Genomic DNA, 26,511 nt, shown 5'->3' on the forward strand with positions numbered 1-26,511 from the left:
GATTTACAAGGACATCTTCCACTCATTCAGGGCTTGAATTCATTCCTAAATGTTCCAAGGAATAAAATGACCCTCTCCGTTTTCTGTTAGACCTGAGTCTGCCATATGTGCTTGCAATGAAATCAAAACCATTAATCAAGGTGGCTTCTGGGTTCCTCAAGGTTGATCAAGCTGAAGTCACTCAAGGAAAAACAGCCAAAGCTGTAACCTTGGCTTAGGTTCATTAGTCTAAGAATATTAAATATGATGTAGAATAACAGTTCACATTAAAATTGCACTTGCAAGTGTAGCACTTTAAACACTTGGGAGTGACTTATAGGATGCATTGGATCTTAAACTAAGGAAAAGAGACTCTTGTGCTGAAACAAGATTTTTCATATTGTTTGAGTTATAGTATAGAGTTATAGTATAGTATATAGAAATAGTTCAACCAAAAAATTAAATTTGCTGAAAATGTGCTCACCCTCAGGTCATCCAAGATCAGGATGAGTTTGTTTCTTCATCAGATTTGGAGAAATGTAGCATTGCAGCAGTGTCTCGGCAATGGATGCTCTGCAGTGAATGGGTGCCGTCAGAATGAGAGTCCAAACAGCTGATAAAAACATCACAATAATCCACAAGTAATCCACAGCACTCCAGTCCATCAGTGAACATCTGGAGAAGACAAAAGATGAAACTCATCCAGCATTAAGATGTTTTTAACTCTAAACCATAATCCATAATAATAACAATCTCCTGTTGTCTCTCACATTAAAATCCTCCCAGAAATTTGTTTAGAGCTGTTTTGGACTGTAAACAAAACTGTTTCTCTCCTGATTCAGACCAGCACACTTTATCACTGGAGGAAGCGTTATTATGGATTATGGACTCATATTTAAGCCGGAAGCAATGGTTTTACGTTAAACAGTGGATTGGTGTGGATTATTGTGATGTTTTTATCTGCTGTTTGGACTCTCATTCTGACGGCACCCATTCACTCCATTGCTGAGACACTGATGCAATGCTACATTTCTTCAAATCTGATGAAGAAACAAACTCATCCTGATCTCGGATGGGCTGAGAATGAGTACATTTTCAGCCCATTTTCAGTTCTGGGTGAACTATTCCTTTAATGTTCCTTAGGTTTTTACAGTATGTTAAGAGATGCAAAACTAATTTCTTTATCTTCAGACGTGGTATTTCACTGTATGAGTCATGGACCGACAGCCAGCAAAAGCGTAGTGTGAGGCATTTCACGCGTGACTCATCACCAGCAGAAGTGAGTTTACAGCTCTACCGGAAAAACTGACGGCGAGATACAATAAACTTCAGTGGGATGAATTTCTTTTTGCGTATGGTTAGAGCTGGTATCAAGGAGTATTGAAACCAATGTTTCGGACATCTGTGTCATTAGCAAAGATTGATTCTGACAGTGTCGCTGTGTGTGAGTTGCCCTTGAGAAAAATCTATCCTTCTCTTAAGTATTTGATTTATGAGGTGAATTTTGCCAATGACGTTTGGAATGAGACTACACCGGATCAAAGCTTTCGGCATCACTGTTCAGGACACAGGCACTGTGTGTTGGGGAATTTTAATCATTTTAATCAACTGGAAATTGCTTTTAAAGGTTCTCCTTTGTTTTCTTCATTAAAATAATATTAATTGTGGTTAATGGGAGGCAAAAGAGATTTTCATTGTTCTTGAAAAAAAATAATAATACAATTTCAATAAGGCTCAACTTGATAGATAGATAGATAGATAGATAGATAGATAGATAGATAGATAGATAGATAGACAGACAGACAGACAGACAGATAGATAGATAGATAGATAGATAGATAGATAGATAGATATTTTAATTTGAAAATAAAATAAAATTTGATTTAAAGTAGAAAAGTAGATTTTTTATTTTATTTTATTTTATTTTATTTTATTTTATTTTATTTTATTTTATTTTATTTTATTATTTTATTTTATTTTATTTTATTTTATTTTATTTTATTTTATTTTATTTTAAAGATGTCTTTTCCCCAGAAACCCTGTTTGCACCGACAGTGATTTTCTTTCTGGAGCTGCCATCGATAGGCTTTGCCACCTCTGGATGCCTTTTATTGGTGCTTATTGGTTATTGTTGGGTTGGTAACTGGCTCTGGCGTAACTTTATAAAAAAAAAAAAAAAAAAAAAAAAAAAAATTCTAATAACAAAAGGTGTCTAATGCAGTTAAAGTCTTACTGCAGGTTACATCTCTACACCAGTGGGTGGCTATAAATGACTCTCTTTAAAATTAAGACGTTGGATTAATTTACTTTACCAATATCTTCTTCTACTCTACCAATATTTCCTTTATAAATGAGGCATTGGATCATTTACTCAACCGATTTATTCAAAAACACTGACTCATTCAGGATCACAATGCCACTGCTGTGGCTCCGCTTAAAACAATTTTTGTTGAAAGTGAAAAATAAATAAATAAATAAATAAATAAGGCAATATTGTGTCTAAAATGTAAGCTACACAAATATTATTTCTTCGAGTATTGTAGAAAAGCAATATCACACAATCATGAGTCACCCTTTCTACTCCATAACATTTTGTTTTGAGAAAGAAATTGTTTTCTTGTGGCTAAAATAATAAAATAAAAAATAACAGGGGGAATTACTTTTAATTATGCAGGGGAAAATGTTTGTGTATGAATCACAGCAGTGCATAATTCATCCTATCATGAATAAATGTATCATTTCATCATTAAGATGAAAGATTATGAATGCATGCATGAATCAAACTCACTCCGAACGCCAACAATTTCTCAGGCTGTCAATGTGAACTTGTATTCCAGCTGTCTAAAAGACATATATCTATATTTACAGATGGAAAAAGAGTATTGGAGCTTCTAACATCTTTATATTCCCACAGGTTTAGATGGTTTACAGCTTTGTCTAATTGTCTTGAAATGTTCTTGTTCCATCCAGAGAGACAAGAAAGGTCAAGTGTGAAGGAGGTCCATTACATGTAATGCCAGCTAACATCCAATCATCATTAGATGGAGCAGTCTGCTCATGGTCACTGCTCCATTAGCTCTGATCCATCAGAAGTTCAGTGCAGCAAATGCTTCCCTGCACCCCAAGGACAGTCTTTGTAACCTTTACACTTACATCTCACACCAAAGCTAATGCTCTATATGCATAGTGACAGGAGGTAACCGGCCACATCTCCCCAGAGGAGGAGAAGACAGAATAATTAAAGTGCTACAGATCAAGTTGCTGTCTCGGCTTCTCTAAAAGAGGTGCATAGCGGCTCCGCCAAAGTCACAGCCCAGAGAGAACAACTGGAACAATTCGCCACATCTCAGCTTTATACATGCTCCTTGTGAGGTTATGACGGGTAAATCCTCCACGTCGCTCTGCAGCAAGATCAGACATTGCTCTCTCACAATGAATTATTATCTAAATATTTTTGGCACTAATTTGGCCAACAACCTTTTTTTTTTTTTTTTTTTTTTTTTAAGGTAACACTTTATTTTGATAGTAATGAGAGTTAATTGACATTTAGTTGAAAATATACTTATAGTTAGTTGAGTGTCTAAAGTGGACAATCAAAAAAAAAAAAAAAAAAAAAAAAAAGTGTAGCTTTTTTTTAAAACCAAACACCATATGTTTATGGAATATGTGAGTAAAGAATAAAAATGGCCAATATTTATAAAATAAAATAAAATAAAATATTAAAATAAAATAAAATAAAATAAAATAAATTAAATACAATTAAATACAATTAAATACAATTAAATACAATTAAATAAAATTAAATAAAATTAAATTAAATTAAATTAAATTAAATTAAATTAAATTAAAATTAAATTAAATTTAAAAATACATCTTAGAGTGGTCTGCTTTTGCTGGCAGGTCAGAATAATATTATTCACATCAAAGAATAATAAAATAAGGATGATAATCATTCCATATTTATACATTTCGGACCATCCCTTGCCTGATAATATAGTCTTTTTCTGGAGATTTGGGTATTTCACTAATGAGAGCCACCTTCTGTGGCTCCTTCCTGTCTGTGCTTTTAACTCCCGTTAATATTTAATAAACCAGCTTTTGTCTAGGATAGGTGAATTGTGCAGAATAATAATTAGGTTTGTTAGAAACTTCATGCATTTTTTGCCTCTTGCATGCTCTTGGATATTCCTCCAGATGCGTCGCCGATTTTAGGATCATCAGCAGCAGCAGCAGCACACATGCGGACGCTCATGTTTGTTAGCAAGCGCTTTAATTAGAAACGCTATCGGTTTATTATTCAGTCTAATGCTGATCTGTGCATGCTTTGGTTTTTAATTCTATTGTTCACTGCAATGCCTTTTGAAGTGTCTCCAATGCTATTATAAATTCAAAGAAGGAACAATTAATGCTATACAAAATTAATCCCACATGCAACAACACAGACTGCTAGCGGCGTTCCCCATCAAACCCCCAAGATTCCTCAATCGACTTACTAAACAGAATATACAAACTTCATTAAATCACTATGCATTCTTGTATTTAATAGTAACTGACACCCAGTTTGCTGTTGGCATGCAAGATTCCTTACAGATTGCAATGGAAAATATGAATCTTCATTATGACATATTTTCATTTCCATAAAAAAAATAAAATAAAAATACAAACCAGTTTCATCATCTGAACACTAGAGGAAGATACAGAAGAGCTGGATGTACTTCGGTGGAATTTATTAATTTCCACAAATGTCAACTTTTCTGATGTTAGCATTGCTTTATAACCACTTATTTATGTAAGCTGTAGGCAATAGGCTGCTGTATGTAATTTTGGGCACATCACAGATCACTAGCTGAGTCCGGTTCCAGTGACACTTTGCCTACATTGATATATTTCAATATATTGCGTAAGATAGAAATTCACTGCATCTCATTACTTTACTCGACCACCAAGAAAAGAAACTTGTGTGCCAGTTATCTGACTATTCAGGATCACATAATGATCTAAGGTGAGTCACCAACACAACGAAATCCACTTTTATAACTGCTCTATTTCAAGAAAACAGATGCATATCGAGACTGACATATTCTGCACTAGTTTGCACAAATAATCATGAATAAAAACACTCCACAATGGCTCTGTGTTAAGCAGGCCTCTCTGAATACATGCTGCTATCAATTTCAGATCCCCAATTCAAATGCACGAGCGGTTATTTATCTCTCTCTGTGGATTTACATGCTGACAACTTAATCCTACAAATATGCTGTAGTGCGAGCGGCCGCGGGCTGAGAGTTTGTCCCCACGTCAGCATTCAGGTCACCTCCATAAATCCATCAAGACTGCCTAAGATAATCAAGTCTCTTGTGGGACTCTGAGAGGTGTGTTTTATTAAGCAGCAGTGAGTATGAATGCATCCAGATGGCTGAGCCATGCATTTCCGCCCCAGGCCAGCTGTATGACTGCGCTTATAGACGCATTATCAACACAAACAGATTATATTTCACCCAACGGGAAAAGAAACATTACATGGAATAAGAGTCATGCCGATGTAACAGGTTCAGGGCTATTGTTAACTAAAACTAAAACTATGTTTAAAACAAAAAATATTTTGAATCTTAATTAAAAAAAAATCAAATATAAATGAAACTGAATTTATTTCAGACAGTTTCTGAAGAAACATTTCTCATTTTAGTGTAACTTTATTACGGAGCCCCGCACATGGCATGCAGGAAAAAATAGTAGGCTAAATCGTGCACACGATTTACTAATTTGTTCCCTCAATGTACTAAAACGTGCACATGATTACTATTTTCACTCGATTTATAAATCGTGCGCACAATTTAGCAAATTGAGGGAACGCAACAGTAATCGTGTGCACGTTTAAGTACATCGAGGGAACGAATTAGTAAATCGTGCACACAATTTATTTATTTTTTCTTGCATGTCATGTTCGGGGCTCCGTATTTTATGTAATAATATAAATAAAATTAAAATAAAAATTATTAAACATTATTAGACATTTTAAAAACTTATAAAAATGACAAGACACAAAAAGAAATAAATGTTTACAAGAAATTACTATGCTGTAAAAAAGATTTTTTTAAATTGCAAATAAAGATGATAAAGTATGTTTTACAAGAAAATACCGGAAAAAAAAATTGAAGTACATTTTACAATTACAAGAAACTACTACACCGCAAAAATTATTTTTCGAAGATCACAATGACAGGCTTGATTCATCACACGGACGAGAGAGCTGGCGTGATCTGGTCACTTCATTATCGAGGGCATCCAGACTCTGCGCTGTTACGCATGATTAGCACGTGAAGAACTTGTTAGGCTTGTTAGATGCTTCCATCGATATAATTCATGCATTTAGCAGACACTCCAAAATGAATTACAAATGAGGAATGCAACAACATAAATGATTCAACCTTAAGGAAAAATAATAATGCTGAGAAACAAACCAGATATTTACCTGTTCATTGCACTCAGGGAACAGGCAAAGTTGAGGGATACCTGGGGTCCTTGAAGCACCTGTTAGCAGTTCGGCTAGGGGTTTCAAGGTAGGCACATATTTATTTAATAACATGCCGAAGATTATGAATGCTTTCTCCCCTTTATATAGTGGTATAATGTTTAGCTGTGTTTTGCGTTCTTATTAATGAACCAGAACAAACCAGTGTGTTTGATTGCACACATTATGTTGCTTTATTTCTTTATTTCTGTATTGATGTGGTCTGATTGCGCTCCACATGCTTCCTGCACGCCAAACTATTGTTGATGGCTGATGGTTTATAATGATATCAAATGTCTGCTGTATTTGAATAAAATGCTGCTGCAGTGGTCCATAGCTTAGTGGTTGGTAAATGTATTTTACTATTCACAGTTGGATTTCTTTTTTTTTTTTCTTTTTTTTTGTTATCTTTATTTTTTTAAGCATACTGAGGATGCTAATATGAATTTTACTTGCAATTGTTTGTGAGATTGATGTTTTATATGCTGTGTGTCTTGACGTTGATTTGTTTACCTCAGTGTAACCATTTTATCCTGGTATGATAGGATTTCTACAGGTCTAGTACACACTATGTGGGAAGTCATGGCCTAGTAGTTAGAGAGATTGACTCCTAACCCTAAGGTTGTGGGTTCGAGTCTCGGGCCGGCAATACCACGACTGAGGTGTCCTTGAGCAAGACACTGAACCCCCAACTGCTCCCCGGGCGCCACAGCATAAATGAGACCCACTGCTCCGGGGGGATTTTTTTTTGTTTTTGTTGTGTTTTTTTTTTTTTGTTTTTTTTTGGTGTGCGTGCGTGTGCGTGTGCGTGCGTGTGCGTGTGTGTGCGTGCACTTTGGATGGGTTAAATGCAGAGCATGAATTCTGAGTATGGGTCATTATACTTGGCTGTATGTCACGTCACTTCATCACTTGTTGCCAACCTATTTACTCCATACTGCTTAATAGTCTGCTAAGTTTCTTCAATCCGATGCCGAGTATCACGTGTGTTGTGTTGTTTGACCGTTTGCCAGGTTTTTACTTTGTTGTTGTTGATGATGTTGGCTAGATTTGTTACTTATTTTCTTGTTCTATAGGTGTTTGTTCCTACTTTTAAAATCAGATTTTAAGTCATGCCACTGAGATGCACTTAAAGGAATTACAGTACTGTATGTAAATTAAGTCAACTTACAGTTTTTTTGGATTGCTTAAGTACGATTTTCAAAACAGGGCCCGTGTTTTCAAAACACTACACACAATTTGCAAAACCACGCACCCAATTAGCAAAACACTACAGGTACTTTGCATAATTAAACACTCTTGTAAAAACTATACACTTCTGTTTAAAAACCACACTTTGTTACCATATGAAACACACACGTTTCACATTACTATACTCTGTTTGCACGAGTTACACTCTGCTGTGATAAACCTAAAACACTTTTAGCACTTCTACTTCTCTATGATTAGAGTAGGCTACCATCAACAAAGTACAAATATAATGTAAATTCACCAAACACTACACAAGACCAATGTTGCAGACTGAATATACTCATTTGTCAACACGCCCAAAATGTTGACATGGAGATTGCATCCTTGCGTTGCTGCTACCTCCATCTGGTCACAGGCCTCCTCCATGGCTTGGATGAGGGGTACCTCAGTCTGGAGACGGAGATCATATACCTTCCACCGCCATGCCGAGAAAAACTCTTCTATAGGGTTGAGGAATGGAGAGTATGGTGGAACATATAGGACGGTGAAATGTGGATGTTGCTGAAACCAGTTCTGAACCAGAGCAGAGCGGTGGAAAGACACATTGTCCCAGACAACAATGTATTGCATATGATCGATTTGATTTGCTGCTGTTATGTTGTGCAATTGGTCCAAGAATGTATGTATGAGTGCTGTGTTGTAAGGGCCCATATGGGCATGGCGGTGGAGGACCCCATTCTGTGTAATGGCTGCACAGAGTGTTATATTACCCCCACATTGCCCTGGGAAGTTGTGTATTGAATGACGAATCCATCCTTGCATTGCTGCTACCTCCATCTGGTCACAGTGGAACCCAGCCTCATCTACGTAAATGAACTCATGCTGGATCTCCTCTCCATCCATTCGTAAAACTCTCTGAAGAACAGTGTCAGGCAAAATTGTGTAGTTCAGTGTAGATCTATACATATCACAGTACAGTAAAAGATTATGAGACAGTATGCAAGATCACACTGCTAAAGTGAATACATACCTCTGCATAATCATGCCGCAGTCGTTTCACCCTTTCGGAATAGTGCATAGAATACAGTACTGTGAGCAGTTACTGAAACCGTGCAGATGTTTTTGATATGATGATTTTTTTACAATACCTATTTTCCAGTCGAAATGTTCTTATCACACATGCCACTGTGTATCGGCTTAGATTTGGCTGTACTCGCAATCCAGCCTCCCTCAGTGTCAGGCCGTGGTTGACAACGTGGTCAACCAGTGTTGAGCGAATCTCATTTGTCAGATTCGGTCCTCTTTGAGCACCTTCTTGTCTTCCTCTTCCTCTTCCTCAACTTCTTCCTCTACCTCCAGCATGGCCTCCATCTCTTTCTCTTCCTCTGTTGATTCCTCTTCCTCCCCTTCCTCCTCCTCCTTGTCCTCCTCCTCGTTCTCCTCATCGTATTAGTCTTTCTCTGACTCTTTCCATTGTGCTTGAAGACCGATGAACTCACCTGCTGCTTTTTATAGTGCTTATACACCTAACTGGTGTGTCTACAATTGAGTAAACAAGTGTTTGCACACCTGATGACTGTGTTGAACCAATTGGTTGGACGGTGCGGTAATTTGACAGTCAGTGCTTTGGTATTGCGAGGAAGTGACTTCATGATAGATTTTTGTGTGTAATGTATGTTAAGTGTGTTTAGTGTTTTGCAAATCACTGTGTGTAGAGGTTTGTAAGGTTTTGCTAATAGTGTACTACTTTTAATTTTAGTGTGTAAGCAATCCAAAAAAAACTGTAAGTTTTTAGTGTGTAAGCAATCCAAAAAAAACTGTAAGTGATGCTAAGTCCAAGGAGAACGAAGTAGGACTGGATTGTGTGACACATGTGTTTTTTTTTTTTTTTTTTTTTGATTTTTTAAGAAGAAAAAATATTAATTAATTTATTTTTTTTTCATTATGCAGAACAGCACATGTAAGCTGAAAACATCTGTTTTGTATTTGCTACTTTGCATAATGAAAAAAAAAGAAGTACTGAACTCAGAAAACTATTGTCTGAACAATGCACAATTATTTTTCAAGGCCAGTCAATCATTTTTTATGGATATATGCACCCTAAGTTGGTAGAGCACAAGAATTTCATCCTTTTTGATTTCATTTATGAATTTATAACTGAGAGTGATGAATTACGAGTTTAACCTAATGAGAAAGTGCAGGATTATTATATTAACACAAACAGCTAGTTGTCAGGGAAACCTCTTATTTTCATTTAATTTAACTTGATAAATTTAATTTAACTAAAATAACTCAAACCAAACCTAAAACAGCATTTAAGAACTATGTGCAAAATAACTATTATAATAATGATATAATATAACTGAGAGAGATGCAAACTGTTGCCTTCATTTCCAATTTTTTCCAAAAATAACCTTATAATATATATATATATTATTTTTTATTTATTCATTTATTTATTTATTTTTTTCTGAAGAATTATAGTCATGTATAGTGATGAAAGCTAAAATATAAAATATCAAGGATGAATGTTTACTGAGTAATCCACTATTTTGTAGAACAAACCATATAGGGCCTTAAAAATAAAGATGCCCAAAGGCAAAGTTTGTTAATACCCAATATCTAAAAGGGAATTAAGATATCTTTAATACTTCTTGAGTTACAGGCATGCAAACTTTGGAGAATAACTTGAAAAGGGCTCTTTCCCCATTTTAAAGGATCACCATTGGCACATAATGCAACAAATATCACTAAATTCAACAGATTTTACTAACAGACATTCCAATCTCTGTGTGAAAATAACATTGTGATGCTGCCGTCCTTCTGAAGTCGGCTCTGAATCTCAGGTGCAAACTACCATTTTGACCCCCTTCTGATTCAATTTGTCAAAATTTGAATTCTGATTCAAAAAAAAAAAAAAAAAAAAAAAAAAACAACAACAACAACGAAACAAACTTTAATTTACATATTTCTAGAAGATATTGAAGCTGTTCTGATCTTCAGACAATAGATTTATGAGTTCAGTAAATTTGTATAAATTCCTATGAACTGAGAGTTGTTTAAAGCACAAACTTTTCTGTTTTAACAGTAGTTCCTATCATTGCATATCCTGCACACGATGCACACAAATAGCACTTGTTTCAGGACAATCATGCTTTGTTGTTCCTGGAGCAACATTCATCACAGATGTGGGCTTTGGATTATGACTGTGATTGTTTGACTGCAATGCTGCTCTGGAAATCAGGCAGGATTACACTTTAGTTCATAGAGCTCCATCTGGATTAGCTGTCTGAATATCCTGCTCTGAGTGTGTGGTCTTCAGCAGCATGAGCTCCACGTAATGCTCCAAATTAATTTCCCATTATTCTATTTTCAAAGGCATGAGTTTAAATATAATTCAGAGAGGTTTAATGTATGAACGGTGGTCAGTGAAGTGCTTAGCCGTGGTACTGAATGAATGCATTGCATCTGTTCTGGGAAAGGGCCAGGCAGCGCAGTAAAGCAGTGTGGCCTCATGCCTGCTATAAGTAAATAAAACACAGCTGTGAAGATGGAATGCAAATGAATGCAAATTTGAGAAGGACATCATGTTGTGGCCGTATACATAAATCCTCTAAAAAATGCTTTTCAATGACTTTTCAAGTATGAGATGTGGACAAATGTGAGGAATGAAAGCACTGCTCGTTAACAGAACTGTGATTTGTACGTTTGTACTAAAAGAGATTTTACATGCAAACTCTCGATCAGAGACAGATTTAATGGAATAGATTGTGTGATAGGATTAATTGTAAAGTTTGATCATGTTGATCATTTAGAGACCTTCAAATTTATATGGTTTATTTAAATACCCCCTATGTGTTTGTTTGTTTGTTTATATGTGTTATGGCACTCCTAAGACTGTAATTAAAGTGTCAGGTGTGTGGAGTGTTATGATGTTTTTCTGACCGGAGATTTCCAGCCATCATTCATCATACAGTGGTACAGCGAGTGCAGCTTCACACTGAAAAATGAACATGTCACAGTCGCTACAAAGAGTCCTGACAGACACTCAACTACTCTTTCTCTTGTTTTTTTTTTTTTCTTGTTTTTTTCTCCTACACTGTCATCTGTCCTCTCTCTGTGTTTTGTGAGGCACAAGCTGATTCCTTGTCTTTCACAAGTAAACACAAATTCTGTCCACCACCTTTTGATTAATGAAACACAGAAATAAATCCTGCTTTATTTGTGGCCCAAAGGGTGTGCGGCATTTGTAAAATATTGAAAGGAATGAATGCAAGCGATGTCACGGTTTTTCATGATTAAATTATTTTTACCTCATTCTAACCTTTATAGTACTTTATATTTCTAAATTATCAATCTAAGTTATGAGCAGTTTTTCTTCTTACTGTGAAGTAAACAATGCTTCTGAATTAGAGGTCTGCAAGCCCTTTGGGTCCCAAAACGCTAAATCCATTCGGGCCGGGCTCGGGACAATATTTTTTTATTTTATTTTTTTTATTTTTTTTACAGATCGGGCTCGGGTCAGGCCATTTAGCCATTATTCTCATTTAGCTTCTCTCCTTTTATTGTGCCCATATACATGCAAAGCACACATAGGTTACTGTATTAAATACTGTTATAATGATTATATTATAAATATTATACATCGCCTTCGCAATACGCAACGGATATACGCACACATTAGCATACAGGTTACAGTTGACCATGCAGAGCATCAGGGAGAAATTGGAGCGTGAGGAGTTATTAAAAGTTCCCAATGCTTCAGGAAAAGCTTCATTTTGGAAGAGTTTTGATTTGATTACCACGACAAACAACAAGCCAATTGGTCATGTGCAGTGCTCGCATCTCCTCATTAGACACGCCTTTAAGAAATGCATCTATACGGATTGTGATTATAATGTTTTTTTTTTAGATATGTTTTATTTTATTTAGTACTAATTCAAAGCTTTCTATGGACATATTTATCATGTCTATGAGGCATGTATTTATGAAGTTTCTCTTCATTTTTGTGAAGCGCTCCTGTTCAAGACCAGACGGCAGAAAGCGCATCATGTTTGTTTTCTTTATTTTATAAAAGCACAATGTTTTGTTGGTATTGTGAGTGAACACAAATAAGAGTAGACCCTTTACAGTTACGAATGATGAATTACTCTTACCTTATGTGCAGAAATGACGGCATATCCACGGAAAACATGCAAGTGTCACTGGTGCTTCCATGTCCCGCAAAGAGCGCTTTAGTTTCCTCTCTTCGCACAAACTATTGGATATAGCACACATTTATCTGGGTTTAATGTTTAAACATTGTTAAATGCTTGAACTGTTTTAGTATATCTATAGATTTTATTTTAGGCAAGTCGTGATGATTTGAGAAGGCTAAATTGATCAAACATATATGATCAGCTCACTGTCTGCTGCTGGCCGCTTGGCCATTACTTTAAAAAACAAAAACGTATATTTAATGAACAAAAAATGCTCCAAACATTTTTCGAAATGAACTTACAGTTTTTCTCAATTGCTAAAACACAATTTCTGAAACCTTGCTCCATTTTCTGAAAACATTGAACACAAAACCTCATCTTCAAGCACTATTTACAAAACCTCTGACTCCTCTTGCAAAATGAAACTTTCGCCTCAAAACAGTTTTTTACCTGTGTTCAAAATCAAACACTGCTCTCAAATCATAAACAAAGTGATCAAAATGATATACACTATCAAACAGTCAGTAAACAATACACCAAAAAATAGAAAACACATTGTTCAAAACATAGTTCTCAGGGAGAAGTAAATTTTAATCTCAAAACAAAGTTCATATTTTTCCGTCTTTTGATGAACGAAAACATGTTCTATCATAGTAGCTCAAAATTGATCAGAAATTACTACTCTGCTTTGCTCTTTGCATGTTTTTTTTTTTGGTTCTTCCTCCTTCTACCCCTATTTTTACAGTACTGTACCCTGCATCTCATAAACTTGTGCTTGGTCTCTGTGATAGTGTAATGGATTATTGTTATTTTGTTGATATGAACCTGCAACCATTCATAATCTATTGAGCAGTCAGTACTGTTCACAAATGGAAAGCACAATGTTCAGGGCCAAACAATTTGTTTATTGTACAGTATACAGCCTACAATGTACTGTAATATAAAATCAAAGGAGTAAACATGTGATGATCAATGTGCTTCTTGTCTTTGGGCTGGGTCAGGCCAGAGCACTTCATCGATGTCACAAGCAATATTTTCCCTCCTGAGGCAAAGGGGGAAGAAGCCTCTTGTGTGCCGTATCCAGCCCTGACATGATTCCTCACCTATATCACCACAGGCTAAATCCATGGCTTGCAGCAGATTTACTCTTGTGTAGGGTTGTCTATCATAAACTTTCCATCTCCAAGAGGAGAAAAACTCCTCAATCGGATTCAGGAAAGGAGAGTATGGAGGGAGGTACAGGTTCATAAACTGCCTATTGATGTTAAACCATTCCCTTACCTGAGCAGCTCGGTGAAAACTGACATTGTCCCACACTATCACATAGGTGGGAATGGGATTGTCATTTAGCTCTTGACCCTGCTGCTCTTGAACCTGCTGCTCAAATAAAATATCTCTTAGATTTGCAACAAATCTTAGAAGAAGCTGGGTATTATATGGCCCGAGTGTAACATGGTGATGCAGAACACCATGGTTGCTGATAGCAGCACAGATTGTGACATTGCCACCTCGTTGACCAGGGACTTCAACAATGGCCCGCTGTCCAATCATGTTTCGGCCTCTCCTTCTCCTCTTCGTTAGATTGAAGCCTGCTTCATCGACAAAGATGAACTCATGGGGTCTGTCCAAGGATTCCAAGTCAAATATTGTCTGTGTAGAAATACAATATACTGTATTTAGAAGTTTGTAAGTTGTACAGAGACAGTGCTATACTGTAGGGTACAATTAGGCGTACTGTATGCACTTCTGATTCACATACATTGTATGTACTGAAGAGTAATGTCATTCACATAATATGTGTTAGTACTGTAGACAATCTGAATTACAGTAAATGTTTCTTACAGTAATGTACACTTACTTGCACATACTGAGCTCGCAGTTCTTTCACCCTTGGTGAGTTGCGCTCAAAAGGTACTCTGTATACTTGTTTCATTCGCATCCTGTTTCGATGGAGGACACGGTCAATTGTGGAAATGCTCACACTGTCGATTCCCTGGGAGTGTGTGTTGTCTTGTATCACTCGTTCCTGGATTTCTCTGAGTCGTATTAGATTATCTTGAAGGACCATGCCCACTATAACGGCCTCTTGCTCCCGAGTGAATATAAGTGTCCTTCCACCTGCATGTGGCAGCCTTGCAATTCTACAAAAAGTAGATGTGCAGTTACAAAAAAATATTCATGCAGTACTATATACAGTGATGAACTTTACAAATGTCTATTGAAACAGCTGCATATAGTGTAGTACAGTAAATTTGCAATTACAAAAATAAAGTAGTATACTGTACCTGTTCTCTTCTCTGAATGTCCTTACTATGGTGGACACAGAAAATCGGCTCAAATTGGGTTGCACTCTAAGTCCTGCTTCCCTCATTGTCAGTCCATGGACAAGAACATGGTCTATGACTGTTGCTCGAATTTCATCAGATATTTCCACTCTTTGTCTTCCTCTTCCTCTTTGTCCTCCTCCTCCTCTTCCTCTTCCATGCCCTCCTCCTCCTCCTCTTTCTCTTTCTTGCCCTCCTCCTCCTCCTCCTCTTCCTCGCCCTCCTCCTCCTCCTCCTCCTCCTCCTCCTCTTCCTCTTTCTTGCCCTCCTCCTCCTCCTCCTCCTCCTCCTCCTCCTCCTCCTCCTCCTCCTCTTTCTTGCCCTCCTCCTCATCGCCCACCTCGCATATGCACTCGTCCTCTCACATTGTTTCTTCTATCCATTTTCAGACTTTCTCCTTCCCACCTTCAACAACCTGTTTGCTCTCTGAACTGGCTTATATTGGTTGTGTCACATCATTTGAAACAGGTTAAATCAATTTTGAGTGGTTGTGTTCAATCAATGACACATGTTCTCTATTTGTATTTGATTGTTGCCACTTGTGTTTACCAGTATGGATGACATGTGCATTAGAGTACAGAATGTGTTTTGAGAATGAGAATGTGTTTAGCGTTTTGCTGAAGAGTCTAAGTGAGATCTGCAAATTGTGTTTTACCATGTGAAATGGTTTAAGGTATTGACAACAGACTGCACAATTAGCTAAATAAGTTCAGGCAACTGAGAACTTTGTTCAGCCAATGGGTTTTAGTGTTTTAGCAATTGAGAAAAACTGTAATTTCATGAAATACAGTTTTTCTGATTTGCTAAAACACAAAAGCCAATCCTCTAAACCAAATGACCAGTTGTCTAAACACATTTACTAAATCTAGCCATCATTTTCCAATATCATAAACACATTTCACATGAAGACACAATTCACAAAACACAATCCTCCGTTCTCATAAATCTTAACACATTTTTTTTTTTTTTGCTAAAACACAAGTTGCAAAAGAACTGCTCATATTCTCAAATGAAAGCTCATGTGATGCAAAATGCTTGCCACAGTCAGCAATATTTGAACACAATGAACACACCTGGCGTCATTCATTACACACGATGACTCAAAATTGAAGACACTTGTTGCTAATGCTGTCCACATGCAGTGCACAGTTTGCTGAAGATTCCAAACAAACACAATGGATGAAGGCAGAGTCAGGGGAAGAGGAATTCGAGTCAGAGGAGGGAGAAGAGCTGGCCATGTAAGAAGAGGAGCAGGCCAACGAGGAAGAGGAGAAGGTCCAGGAGGGAGAGCAAGACAATTTTGCACCATCATTATGGACAAGATGCGAGCAACAGTCATTGACCATGTCATTGTCCATGGCATGACAATGGCTGAAGCAGGACTACGAGTCCGTCCAAACCTGAGTAGGTTCACTGTGGCCAACATTATCAGGGCATTCAGACAACACAACAGGTATTGTACTCTATTGCTTTCTTTGTCACAATACAATTTTACAAGCCTGTGAAAGTAGTCTATTGGTTTCACATGTTTCTTTAGAGTTGAAAGAACGCCACATAGAGGTGGGAGGGGTTGCCATATTTACAGCGGCACAAGAAACCCTCATTGTGGATATGGTTTGTGAGAACAACCTCATCAGACTCCGGGAGATCAGAGACAAAGTCATTGCCGATAATGTCAACTTTGAGAGCATTGACGTCAGCTTGGCCACAATAGACCAAGTTCTCCGGTGCCAAAAGATGCGGATGAAACAGGTCTATAGGGTTCCCTTTGAGCGCAACTTTGCGCGACACAAAGACCTACTTTTAAGAGTATGTGCATGTAAGTATACATCCATGTTCACAGTACAGTTAGTGGACATACTGTGTTGCTCAGTGGCCTACATTACTTGTTGTTCTGAACACATGTGCACTTTGACATTTTCACAGAGTATATTACCAGTTGGACGTGATGGCCAGACCTCATGAGTACCTCTTCCTGGATGAGGCTGGGTTCAACCTGCAGAAACGAAGGCAAATAGGCCGTAACATCATTGGCCAAAGAGCCATCACTGAGGTTCCTGGCCAACGGGGGGGTAATATTACTCTTTGTGCGGCCATGGGTTTGGAGGGGCTTGTCCACCGGCATGCTGTCCTTGGGTCTTACAACACCCAACATCTCCTCACCTTCCTAGAGGAGCTAAAAGACATCCTCCTGGACCGCCAACAACACCATCCTGGGCCCGCACATCACATTTATGTGATCATTTGGGACAATGTACGCTTCCACAAAACAAACCAAATCAGAGAGTGGTTCACCACCAACAGTAACCACTTTTTAAACGTCGGTCTGCCACCCTACTCCCCTTTCCTGAACCCTATAGAGGAGTTCTTCTCATCGCGGAGATGGAAGGTTTATGACAGACAACCATACACTAGAGAGAACCTCCTAAGGGCAATGGAGCTGGCCTGTGTTGACATCCCAGTGGAGGCCTTCCAAGGATGGATTCGCCATTCCAGGGCATTTTTCCCGACAATATAGCCTGCGATGTGGATGAGGTGATGTGGCCCGATGCAGCTCAGCGACATGATGCCGCACAGTGATTGTGGTGTGAATAAAGTAAATTAAAAAAAAACTCACACCCTGATCATGTTTTCAAGAATACTGTTGTGTGCAATGGATTCTGTTTTTGCAATGGAGTTGTGTTACAGTAGAGTACATGCAGAATTTACTATAGATTTAAACTTTCTTTCTTCTGCCTAATGCTCTGCAGAGATCTAAGAACATCCATTACTGTAAAGTTTCTAAAAATATGCATTGGCAGTTATGAAAGAAAGAACCTTCTCACAAATTGAGCATTGTGTTTTCAGTTGTTTTGCTGTAGTGTGTAATGATGTGTTTACATTTTTGAAAGCTTCGAGCTGCTCTTTTGGTGTGAAAGTTTGAGTTTTGAATTGAGAAGGTGTGGTTGTGTTTATGTAGCTTTAGAAAAGGGTGTTGTGTTTAGACATTGGGGAACATGGAGGAAACGTTTGTGAAATGTGTTTTAGCATTTGAGAAAAACTGTAATAATAATAAAACTAAATATAATCACTTTGTCATTACATACACAACTGAACTATTTTTAATAGCTGAAACAGTATAATCTGTTTTGGGAGAAGAGGGGAAGAAGGCAGGCTCGGGTCAGTAATTTTGATAAGCTGTTGGACACAGGCCGGGCTAGGGCCTAAATCTGAGGCCTGTGCAGGGCTCTATTCTGAATGCATTTTCCAACATTCTCAAAAGAACCAAGTAAGAGTTCAATCAAACATGAGCAGGTCCCAAAGCCAACAGCATCTCTTACCTACATTACATCAGCTCTGTTTCCTGCAGGCATTTCTGTGCTGTGCGAGCACAAAAGCACAAATACCTGCAAACATGATAAATTGACTCATATTTTCTCATAGCAGTGTTTTTATATAGATATATCTACTTGACCGGTTACTCATAATAAAGACATGAAATGTCCGATGCTCCTTATTCAGTCGGCTGGATCACTGAATCAGTGAGTCGAGTTTGATAATTGGGTCAGATCATGAATGAATCATTCAAAGCAGTTTTGTTGACTGAATCATTGATGCAAAAGAATGATGTGTTCACAAATTGAGTATATTTCTAAGAGCTCCTGAAGAGTCACATGGCCACTCTTATGGTAATTTAATGCCATTTTATACACACACACACACACACACACACACACACACACACACACACACACACACATATATATATATATATTTTATGCACACACACACACACACAATTTATATAAATATATTTTCTTCTGATATATTTTTTATATTTTTCTGACAGTTTTTGTATATTAAAAGAGAAAAAAAATAGTGTTTTAGACATAAATTCATATGTTTAAAAGCATTTAAAAATATATTTTACCCTCCATATGTTTCAGTTTAAGAAAATACCTATTTAAAATATATTTTGGCTAGAAGAAAAAAAAAACATCATATGGATTTGGGTATTTTCAGCTATAAAGTATAAAGATAGTTTGTTTAACTGATTTGTTTTTTTTGCATGTTTTTGTATAGATTTATTAGGAAAAAGGGTAGAAAAACACCTTTTTTTGGGGTAATGTGTAATTATAATTATATGATTATATGCGAGTATGAAATTGCATATAAGGACTGAAATAAAAAAAAAGACCTTAATAATGGTGAATAATGAGTGAGTAAGGGTGAGTAAATGTGATATTTTTATTTCTATACTTTTAGGTAACCTACACACAAAAGAACAAAACTTCACGATTTCAATGTCTATGCAAGTGCAACATGGGTTTCCGAGTTTCTGCACCGTATATAATTACCTCCATGAACCTTCTGCATTGAGTCAATATGTGAGGCAGCGGTTGAGGGTGTAAAAGCATTTGTTGGAGCCCTGAAGGCTCACCTTTACCACAGCAGCAGGCAAACACACCTGATTCAGACTTTTCAAAGCCCAGAGGAGACGACGAGAGGTCAGAAATAAAGAGACTCATGCATAATGCTAGAAGTTAAGTGTTCTGCATTAGCCATTCTGTTCAGGAACAGGGATGCCAGCACTTTATATACAGTATGCATTTGGACTTGATTTACTCATCAAGGTGAATGCTGTGTATGACCCTATTCACACACTAATTGTTTCTCACGGGGATGTCATGTATTTTCAGCATTTACAAAGGCTAGTTGGTGACATTGCCATCTGAATCCAAAATGTCAGTGTTTTTCTCACTACCACCCGCATAAATATTCCCGGCTGAATTCCCTACTGTTTTTGACAAACACTGAGGTCTTGTTGTAATTTAACTGCTTTCTGAATCAACATCTCTAAGTTTGCAACAGGGGATCAATCCAAAAATTATTTTGTAATTGGTTTTTGACCACCACCATGCACCAAACGGTAGTTGTTATGCTTCACCGTTTCATGCATAATTTTAAATATGGAGACTTTTACAATATTACAACAATATTAAGTCACCGTTATAAAACTGCAAGTGGGAGCTGTTAACCTTTAAAATGACTGTTTTCTATTATGGTATGCAATCACATCTTTAAACATGTATTGCATATAAATTAGGGCTTACAAAGCTATTAATTTTACCAGCTGACCAAGTAGCCAGCGCATTAAAATTATTTTTTTTTTAGCTGTTGATTTTGTAGGCTGAGCATTTTTCCAGCGCATTTTTACATGTTAAATTACTAAAACACAATTTTTGCACTATTCTATTATTAAATAGGATATTCAATTAATAATAAATAAATATAATATTATTTTCCTGTTATTAAATTTGTCAGATCACAGAACTCACTCCTCAATGTGAATAAATTGTCATTTGAATGCATTGTTTTTATGTAATGCACATTTATTTTACAGACGTCCCTATGAGAAGCGATTACTGTCCGTATAGAGTTTATGACAATAAACTAGACACATTTCAGCTCTCTGGGTCTTTGCCTTTCTAATATTAAAATCCCCAAGGGATTATCATTTCTGTTCAGCCAAAACTGTGTTGAATACCAGCATGATATATGATGAGGAACTAATCTCTGGATTAGCCAGATTTTACTTTTTGTTTACAATATTTAGGAGCAAGCAGATTAGATATTTATGAGCACTGTTGTGTTTTCCGTCTGTTCAATAATCAGTTTATTATTATTATTATTATTTTTTTACTTCTGAAAGGATTCACTCTGGATTATTTCTGATCACTAGTTTTCAAACATTTCTGCTACTTTCTGTGGGGTTTTCAGTATAAATGCTCGGCTGTTTCAACATATTTAGAATTTATTTTTTATTTTTTTGCTGGTCTCTTAAAATAAAGTGCCTCAGAGAAGAATTTGGAAAAGCTAAAATTTGCTATTTGGCTGACAAGAAAGAATAAAACCATGCTTAATGGAGGTACTGATCCTATACAGATGTTTAACGCTATGGTAAGTAGTAGGTTAGTTTGAGTAATGGCCATATTTAAACAGCTATGAGACTCCAAACAGAACATTAAACTGGGTCTGGTTCAAAACGTTTCTGCTTCTGTGAAACTTTCTTTGCTTTACTAAGCTGATTGTTGTTCAAAGCCTCAGTTTTCAAGAGAACCTTTTTAATGACACACTCTGAGCGAAGCTTAACTTCTGAACTGCTTTAGTGTGCAGAGCCAGAGACTAGATTTTAAAACTCCTTTCTTTGTCTATTTGTGGAAAGCCAAAATGAAATAAAGGCCTTCTTCACTTTTCTATTAGTAGATGTGTATTGGGTCATAATTTTTGTAAACCCTTTAAATAAATAGTTCACCCGTATGAAAGAAGTGCTCACCCTCATACCAAATATGTAGATGAGTTTGTTTCTTCATCAGGTTTGTAGAAATGTAGCACTGCATCAGTGTCTCAGCAATGGATGCTCTGCAGTGAATGGGTGCCGTCAGAATGAGAGTCCGAACAGCTGATAAAAACATCACAATAATCCACAGCACTCCAGTCCATCAGTTAACATCTGGAGAAGACAAAAGATGAAACACATCCAGCACTGACATTTTTTTTACTCAAATATGAGTCTATATCTATTTATTTAGTCTATTGACTTTATGAAGTATTTGTTACAATGTTACAATGTACATTGTTCTGCATGTTTACTAAAAGTACATTGGAATATAGAAATTCACACACAGACTTACAACGTCTATACTTGCTCATTTCTTTAATATACAAAGTTACAATAAGTTTCATTATACTGGGCTCTTTTGAGTAACAAAATCAACGTTCTTTAAGATCATTTGCTCCCATCTCCAAAAGCATTCATTGGGTAATCCAGAGCACTCCAGTCCAGTGTGTTTGCATCAAAACATCTATAACATCTTAGTCCTCTATTCATAATAACACCTCATCCAGTGAAATATATTATTTTAATGCCTTTCTTGAATTAGATAGTCTCTTTTTCTTTCTACATGACAGATGTGTTAGATATTGGATATTCTACATAGATAACATGTGATCCTTTGCACAGTAGAGTTTTATTCTTATTCCAGCCCTCGCCTTTTCATGTTCAGCACCTAACAAGATTACTTAGCGTTTACCGTTGAGTGCATGTGAAAGTTTAATCTTTCTTAATTTGGTGACAAAAGTCGAATTTAAATTGCAGTTGCTAAATTCTGATGAGTAATGGAGCAAGTAATGAAATGACTCTGAAAAACAATTCACACTCACTTAATATGCGGCTGCTTCTGGTAAAGGTTATTAATATGTTGCTCTCCTCTGGGTGACATCTGAGGCACACTTGAATGGGTGCCGTAATGGTGTATAGTTCAAGCACTGTGCACCACGCTGAAATAAAGCCCTGGAGAAATACTGTACACACACATACTGTACAAGGTGTCTGTGTCTCCGAGAGCGCTCAATAGTTTGTGAATCGATACAAAGCAGATGGCTTGGAGGACAAAGATATAACCTTATAGTGATTTTACCAGTGTCAGAGTGTTGCAATCTCAAATACAGTGATAATACACTCAAAACCAGATGCACACTGCAGTTATGATGCTTATGCCGAATGAAATAAAAATAAAAAATAAAATTAAAAATTAAATTAAATTAAAAGAAAAAAAAATAAAAAAAAAAAAAATATTAAATTGTGTAATACACAGTTTAAAAATTAAAATATAGCTGTGGTTTCCAGAAATGTTAATGGGTGTCGGATTAAAATTTTATTTATTTTATTAACAGAAAATATTAATATACCAAATAAAATATTTTTTTAATAATATAATATAATATAATATAATATAATATAATATAATATAATATAATATAATATAATATACATAAAAATCAAAATTATTCATATCAATATTATATTTTATTATATTATATTATATCATATTATATTACAGTATATTGAAAGTTACATGATGAATTTCATCATGAGTAGCTTTTCTAGAAGCTGAGGTAAAAACTAATGTACAGAAAGTGGTGTCACTCAAATATACAAAACACATGACACTAAAATAATGCAATAAACATTACTTTTCATTAATTAAAATTATAAGGTTTTTTTTTGTTAACAAAAACTGCACATTTAACAATATTTTACAGTAAAAATCTATCACTGTAAGGGAAATTACTATTAATCAACATGTTTTTACGGTATTTTTATTGTCCAAATCATTACAGAGTAGAGCATTATGAATGTTTCTACACACTGCTTAACTATAAGCTATGATGTTGTCTCACAAGTATAGTCTAGTATTAATATCCAAACTGAGGTGCATCTCAGGTGTTACATGGAAAAGATCTACTGCACATTCAATACAAACTGAGATATTGCTCGAATGCATGTCCAAATTGCACAGGTCTAGCGTTTTAAGCGACGTCTGAGGACGAGAGGCGTCTGAGCGAATGTCAAAGGGGCATTTAGATGGACGGGACATGGAAGAGGAGCAGACGAACCGCCGGTGATGAGCCAGTGTGCTGGAAAAGACCATTACCCAGACCTTCCTCTGCAGCTTCTGCTGGAGAAATGTGCACACCTTATTCAACAGTTCAATCAAGGCCCATCTTAGAGCTTAATGGAGCAGAAACACCAAAAGCCAACAGTTGTTATGGAGTTGCATTACCTGTCTGACCTTTCGGCTATATATCATAATAGAGACCGCTGGTGTCTCTCCACAGCATTTTAAAGTCTGAAGTGCAGCTGCTCCTCACATCAGCTGTCTGTTATCATCATCATTATAATTATGATTATAAAAAATGTTAGTCTTGTAACTGATGATTCTGTTAATTAGTGGTGTTTGATAAGCAAGCATCACAGTAGCTATCACTCATACTTTAGTCATATTTTGTTCACAGATCAATAACTATAAGTGTTACATCTTGTCTCGTAACTCATCCTGCACTCTTCATGCTAAAGATGTGAATGATGCCTCAAATCATGCAGCATGTTGAGTAGATTATCGCTTTTCTAATTCATCAGACTTCAAAAAAAAATGAAATGTAGAAATGTAGAAATGTAGTTTGGTTTGTGCTTTGGAGGAGCAGAAGTTCATTATTTGTGTCATGTAAGCTAAAATGAAATGCATAAATTAGAAGTACATTTTGTAGTTGTTAATGCTGTGCTTGTTTTATAGTCTGTTCTTTATCAGGGAAGAGAAAATTAGGACATTCGGCTGAATTTGTGCATCTTCAGCATTTGATGGTAACAGAAAGTAATATTCATCTTAAATATATAAATAAATTCACACATTCCGCACATACATAAATAATAACCACACAAATAAATTAAAATCACTGTTCTAAAATAGCTGTGCAGAAAAAAAGCCAGACTATAGTGTCATCTCACACACACACACTCTCTCTCTCTCACACACACACACACACACACTCTCTCTATCTCTCTCACACACACACATATGTTGGTATATGTGGTTTACGGGGACTCTCCATAGGCGTAATGGTTTTTATTCTGTACAAACTGTATTTTCTATTGCCCTACCCCAACCCTACACCTAACCTTAACCCTCACAGGAAACTTTGTGCATTTTTGGATTTTCAAAAAAACTCATTCTGAATGATTTATAAGCCTTTTGAATTATGGGGACACTGAAAATGTCCTCATAAATCACCTCCTCATTGTAATACCTATGTCATAACCATGTCATTATACAAATTTGTGTCCTCATAAACCACATAAACATGCTCACACACACACACACACACACACTCTCTCTCTCTCTCTCTCTCTCACACACACACACACACACACACACACACACACACTCTCTCTCTCGCTCGCTCGCTCACAGTCTCTCTCTCTCTCACACACACACACAATGTAATTTATATATGTATGTTGTACTGTATATTCAACAATACACTTCAATGCATGCCTATTTATATTTCAGCATATATGCACTACATATGAAGAGTTAATTTGCAAAAGCAGATAACTCCAATTTAACTATTTTCACAAATCATGTTCTTTCATTGTGCATTCCAGCTAATCTCAAACTGCAGTGAGTTGTTTTGATTAGGTTAAAAAATAAATAAAACATACTGCTAACTAACACAATAAAAACATGATAACATTATACATCATTTATATATTGCAAAATTAAATAATAATAAAAAACAAACAACTTATAGACATGTTTTTGCAAACAAACTCATATGTATGTGCAATATATGTACACAATTTTGAAGAAAATATATATTGTGAAAACATTTATGAATATGTGTTCATCTTTATGTAAACCCATACATTATGAAAGAGAAATTAAGAGTCTCTCAATAAAGCTATTGCATGGTCCATGCATATATTGCGGTATAGTGAAAATATAAGCACTATTTTCCCACATATGGAAATGTATCATTTTATATATCACTTTACTTTTTCCAATATATTCTCATACATTTTTGTATTTGATATATATATTTGTGAACAACTAACTTTAAAATGACAATATATCTGGTTTCTCACAGGAGCCACACTTTTCTTGCAGAAGATTTGAGAACTGTTACAGGAAGCTAATTTTCTCTAATTTTATTAATGAAGCAGATGGCCGACCACAACGGAGCATCCAGTGCAAAGGTGTTTATTAAACATGAACGTGGGTACCAAAAAAAAAAAAAAAAACAATTGCCGTAAAATTAAGTGATAAAAAATGGCTGTGAATGTAAGTCAATTTCTCACAATATATAACAAATTATGTCTTTTCTTCATCCATATGTTATTTTCAAGATTTCCTACAACAACATTAATTCCATAAAACCCCAGGAGTGACGACTCAAAAATATAGCAGTTCATGAAATCACACTGTGTGATTATAATAACTAAGTACAGCTGTAGTTTGATTCGTTTGTGGTGTTCTGCATGTTTGCTTTGTGATGCCGAACACTTTATTCTCTGGGAAAGTGATCGCACGCTCACGTACTGGAGTGGGGTGGAGTAATGACGACGCATGTCAATAACAAAGACTAATCCAGAGGGAGGACAAAAGAAAAAACAGGATCACCCGGGCCTGCTTTCTTGTGATACATAGGAACATTTGAATGCTGTGCACAGAATATGTACGCAGACGGGATCGGCACAACAATGCTGATGAATAAGGGTCATTGTGTATTCTTTATGAGGTCAAGCTCGCCGGGAACATAAACTTCACCACTTCCTTATATAATGTTCAATGGCAAGCCATCGCAAAGTAAAATCCAAAAGAGGCCTAAATTAACATAAGAGTTCCCACTGAAACAACCGTACATTTCTGAGGATTTCTGTTAGTGTGTAAGAAGTTGAATCCTGTGTGTGCAAAGATCAAAGTGACCA

The 26,511-nt window shown here is 36.3% G+C and overlaps 1 protein-coding gene across 1 annotated transcript; it reads right to left on the reverse strand.

Annotated features, from left to right (window-relative positions):
• Positions 1 to 13,848: 13,848 nt before the first annotated feature.
• LOC122140320 lies at positions 13,849 to 15,355 on the reverse strand. The gene is made up of 3 exons (XM_042743371.1): positions 15,165 to 15,355; positions 14,738 to 15,020; positions 13,849 to 14,529 (listed from the first exon to the last, which is right to left on the reverse strand). The coding sequence occupies exons 1-3, from the start codon at positions 15,248 to 15,250 to the stop codon at positions 13,849 to 13,851; spliced, it is 1,050 nt and encodes a 349-aa protein (XP_042599305.1). The 5' UTR covers positions 15,251 to 15,355.
• Between the last annotated feature and the right edge of the window lie 11,156 nt (positions 15,356 to 26,511).

The sequence above is a fragment of the Cyprinus carpio genome, chromosome B18 (assembly GCF_018340385.1).
Source record: "Cyprinus carpio isolate SPL01 chromosome B18, ASM1834038v1, whole genome shotgun sequence".
NCBI classification, from domain to species: Eukaryota; Metazoa; Chordata; class Actinopteri; order Cypriniformes; family Cyprinidae; genus Cyprinus; species Cyprinus carpio.

Excerpts from the sequence above, each read along its gene's own strand:
- LOC122140320 (XM_042743371.1), bottom strand. The coding sequence starts at position 15,250 with ATGAGGGAAGCAGGACTTAGAGTGCAACCCAATTTGAGCCGATTTTCT. Across the intron at positions 15,021-15,164 it reads ACATTCAGAGAAGAGAACAG|AATTGCAAGGCTGCCACATG; the intron begins GTACAGTATACT and ends TACTTTTTGTAG. Across the intron at positions 14,530-14,737 it reads TGCGAGCTCAGTATGTGCAA|ACAATATTTGACTTGGAATC; the intron begins GTAAGTGTACAT and ends ATTTCTACACAG.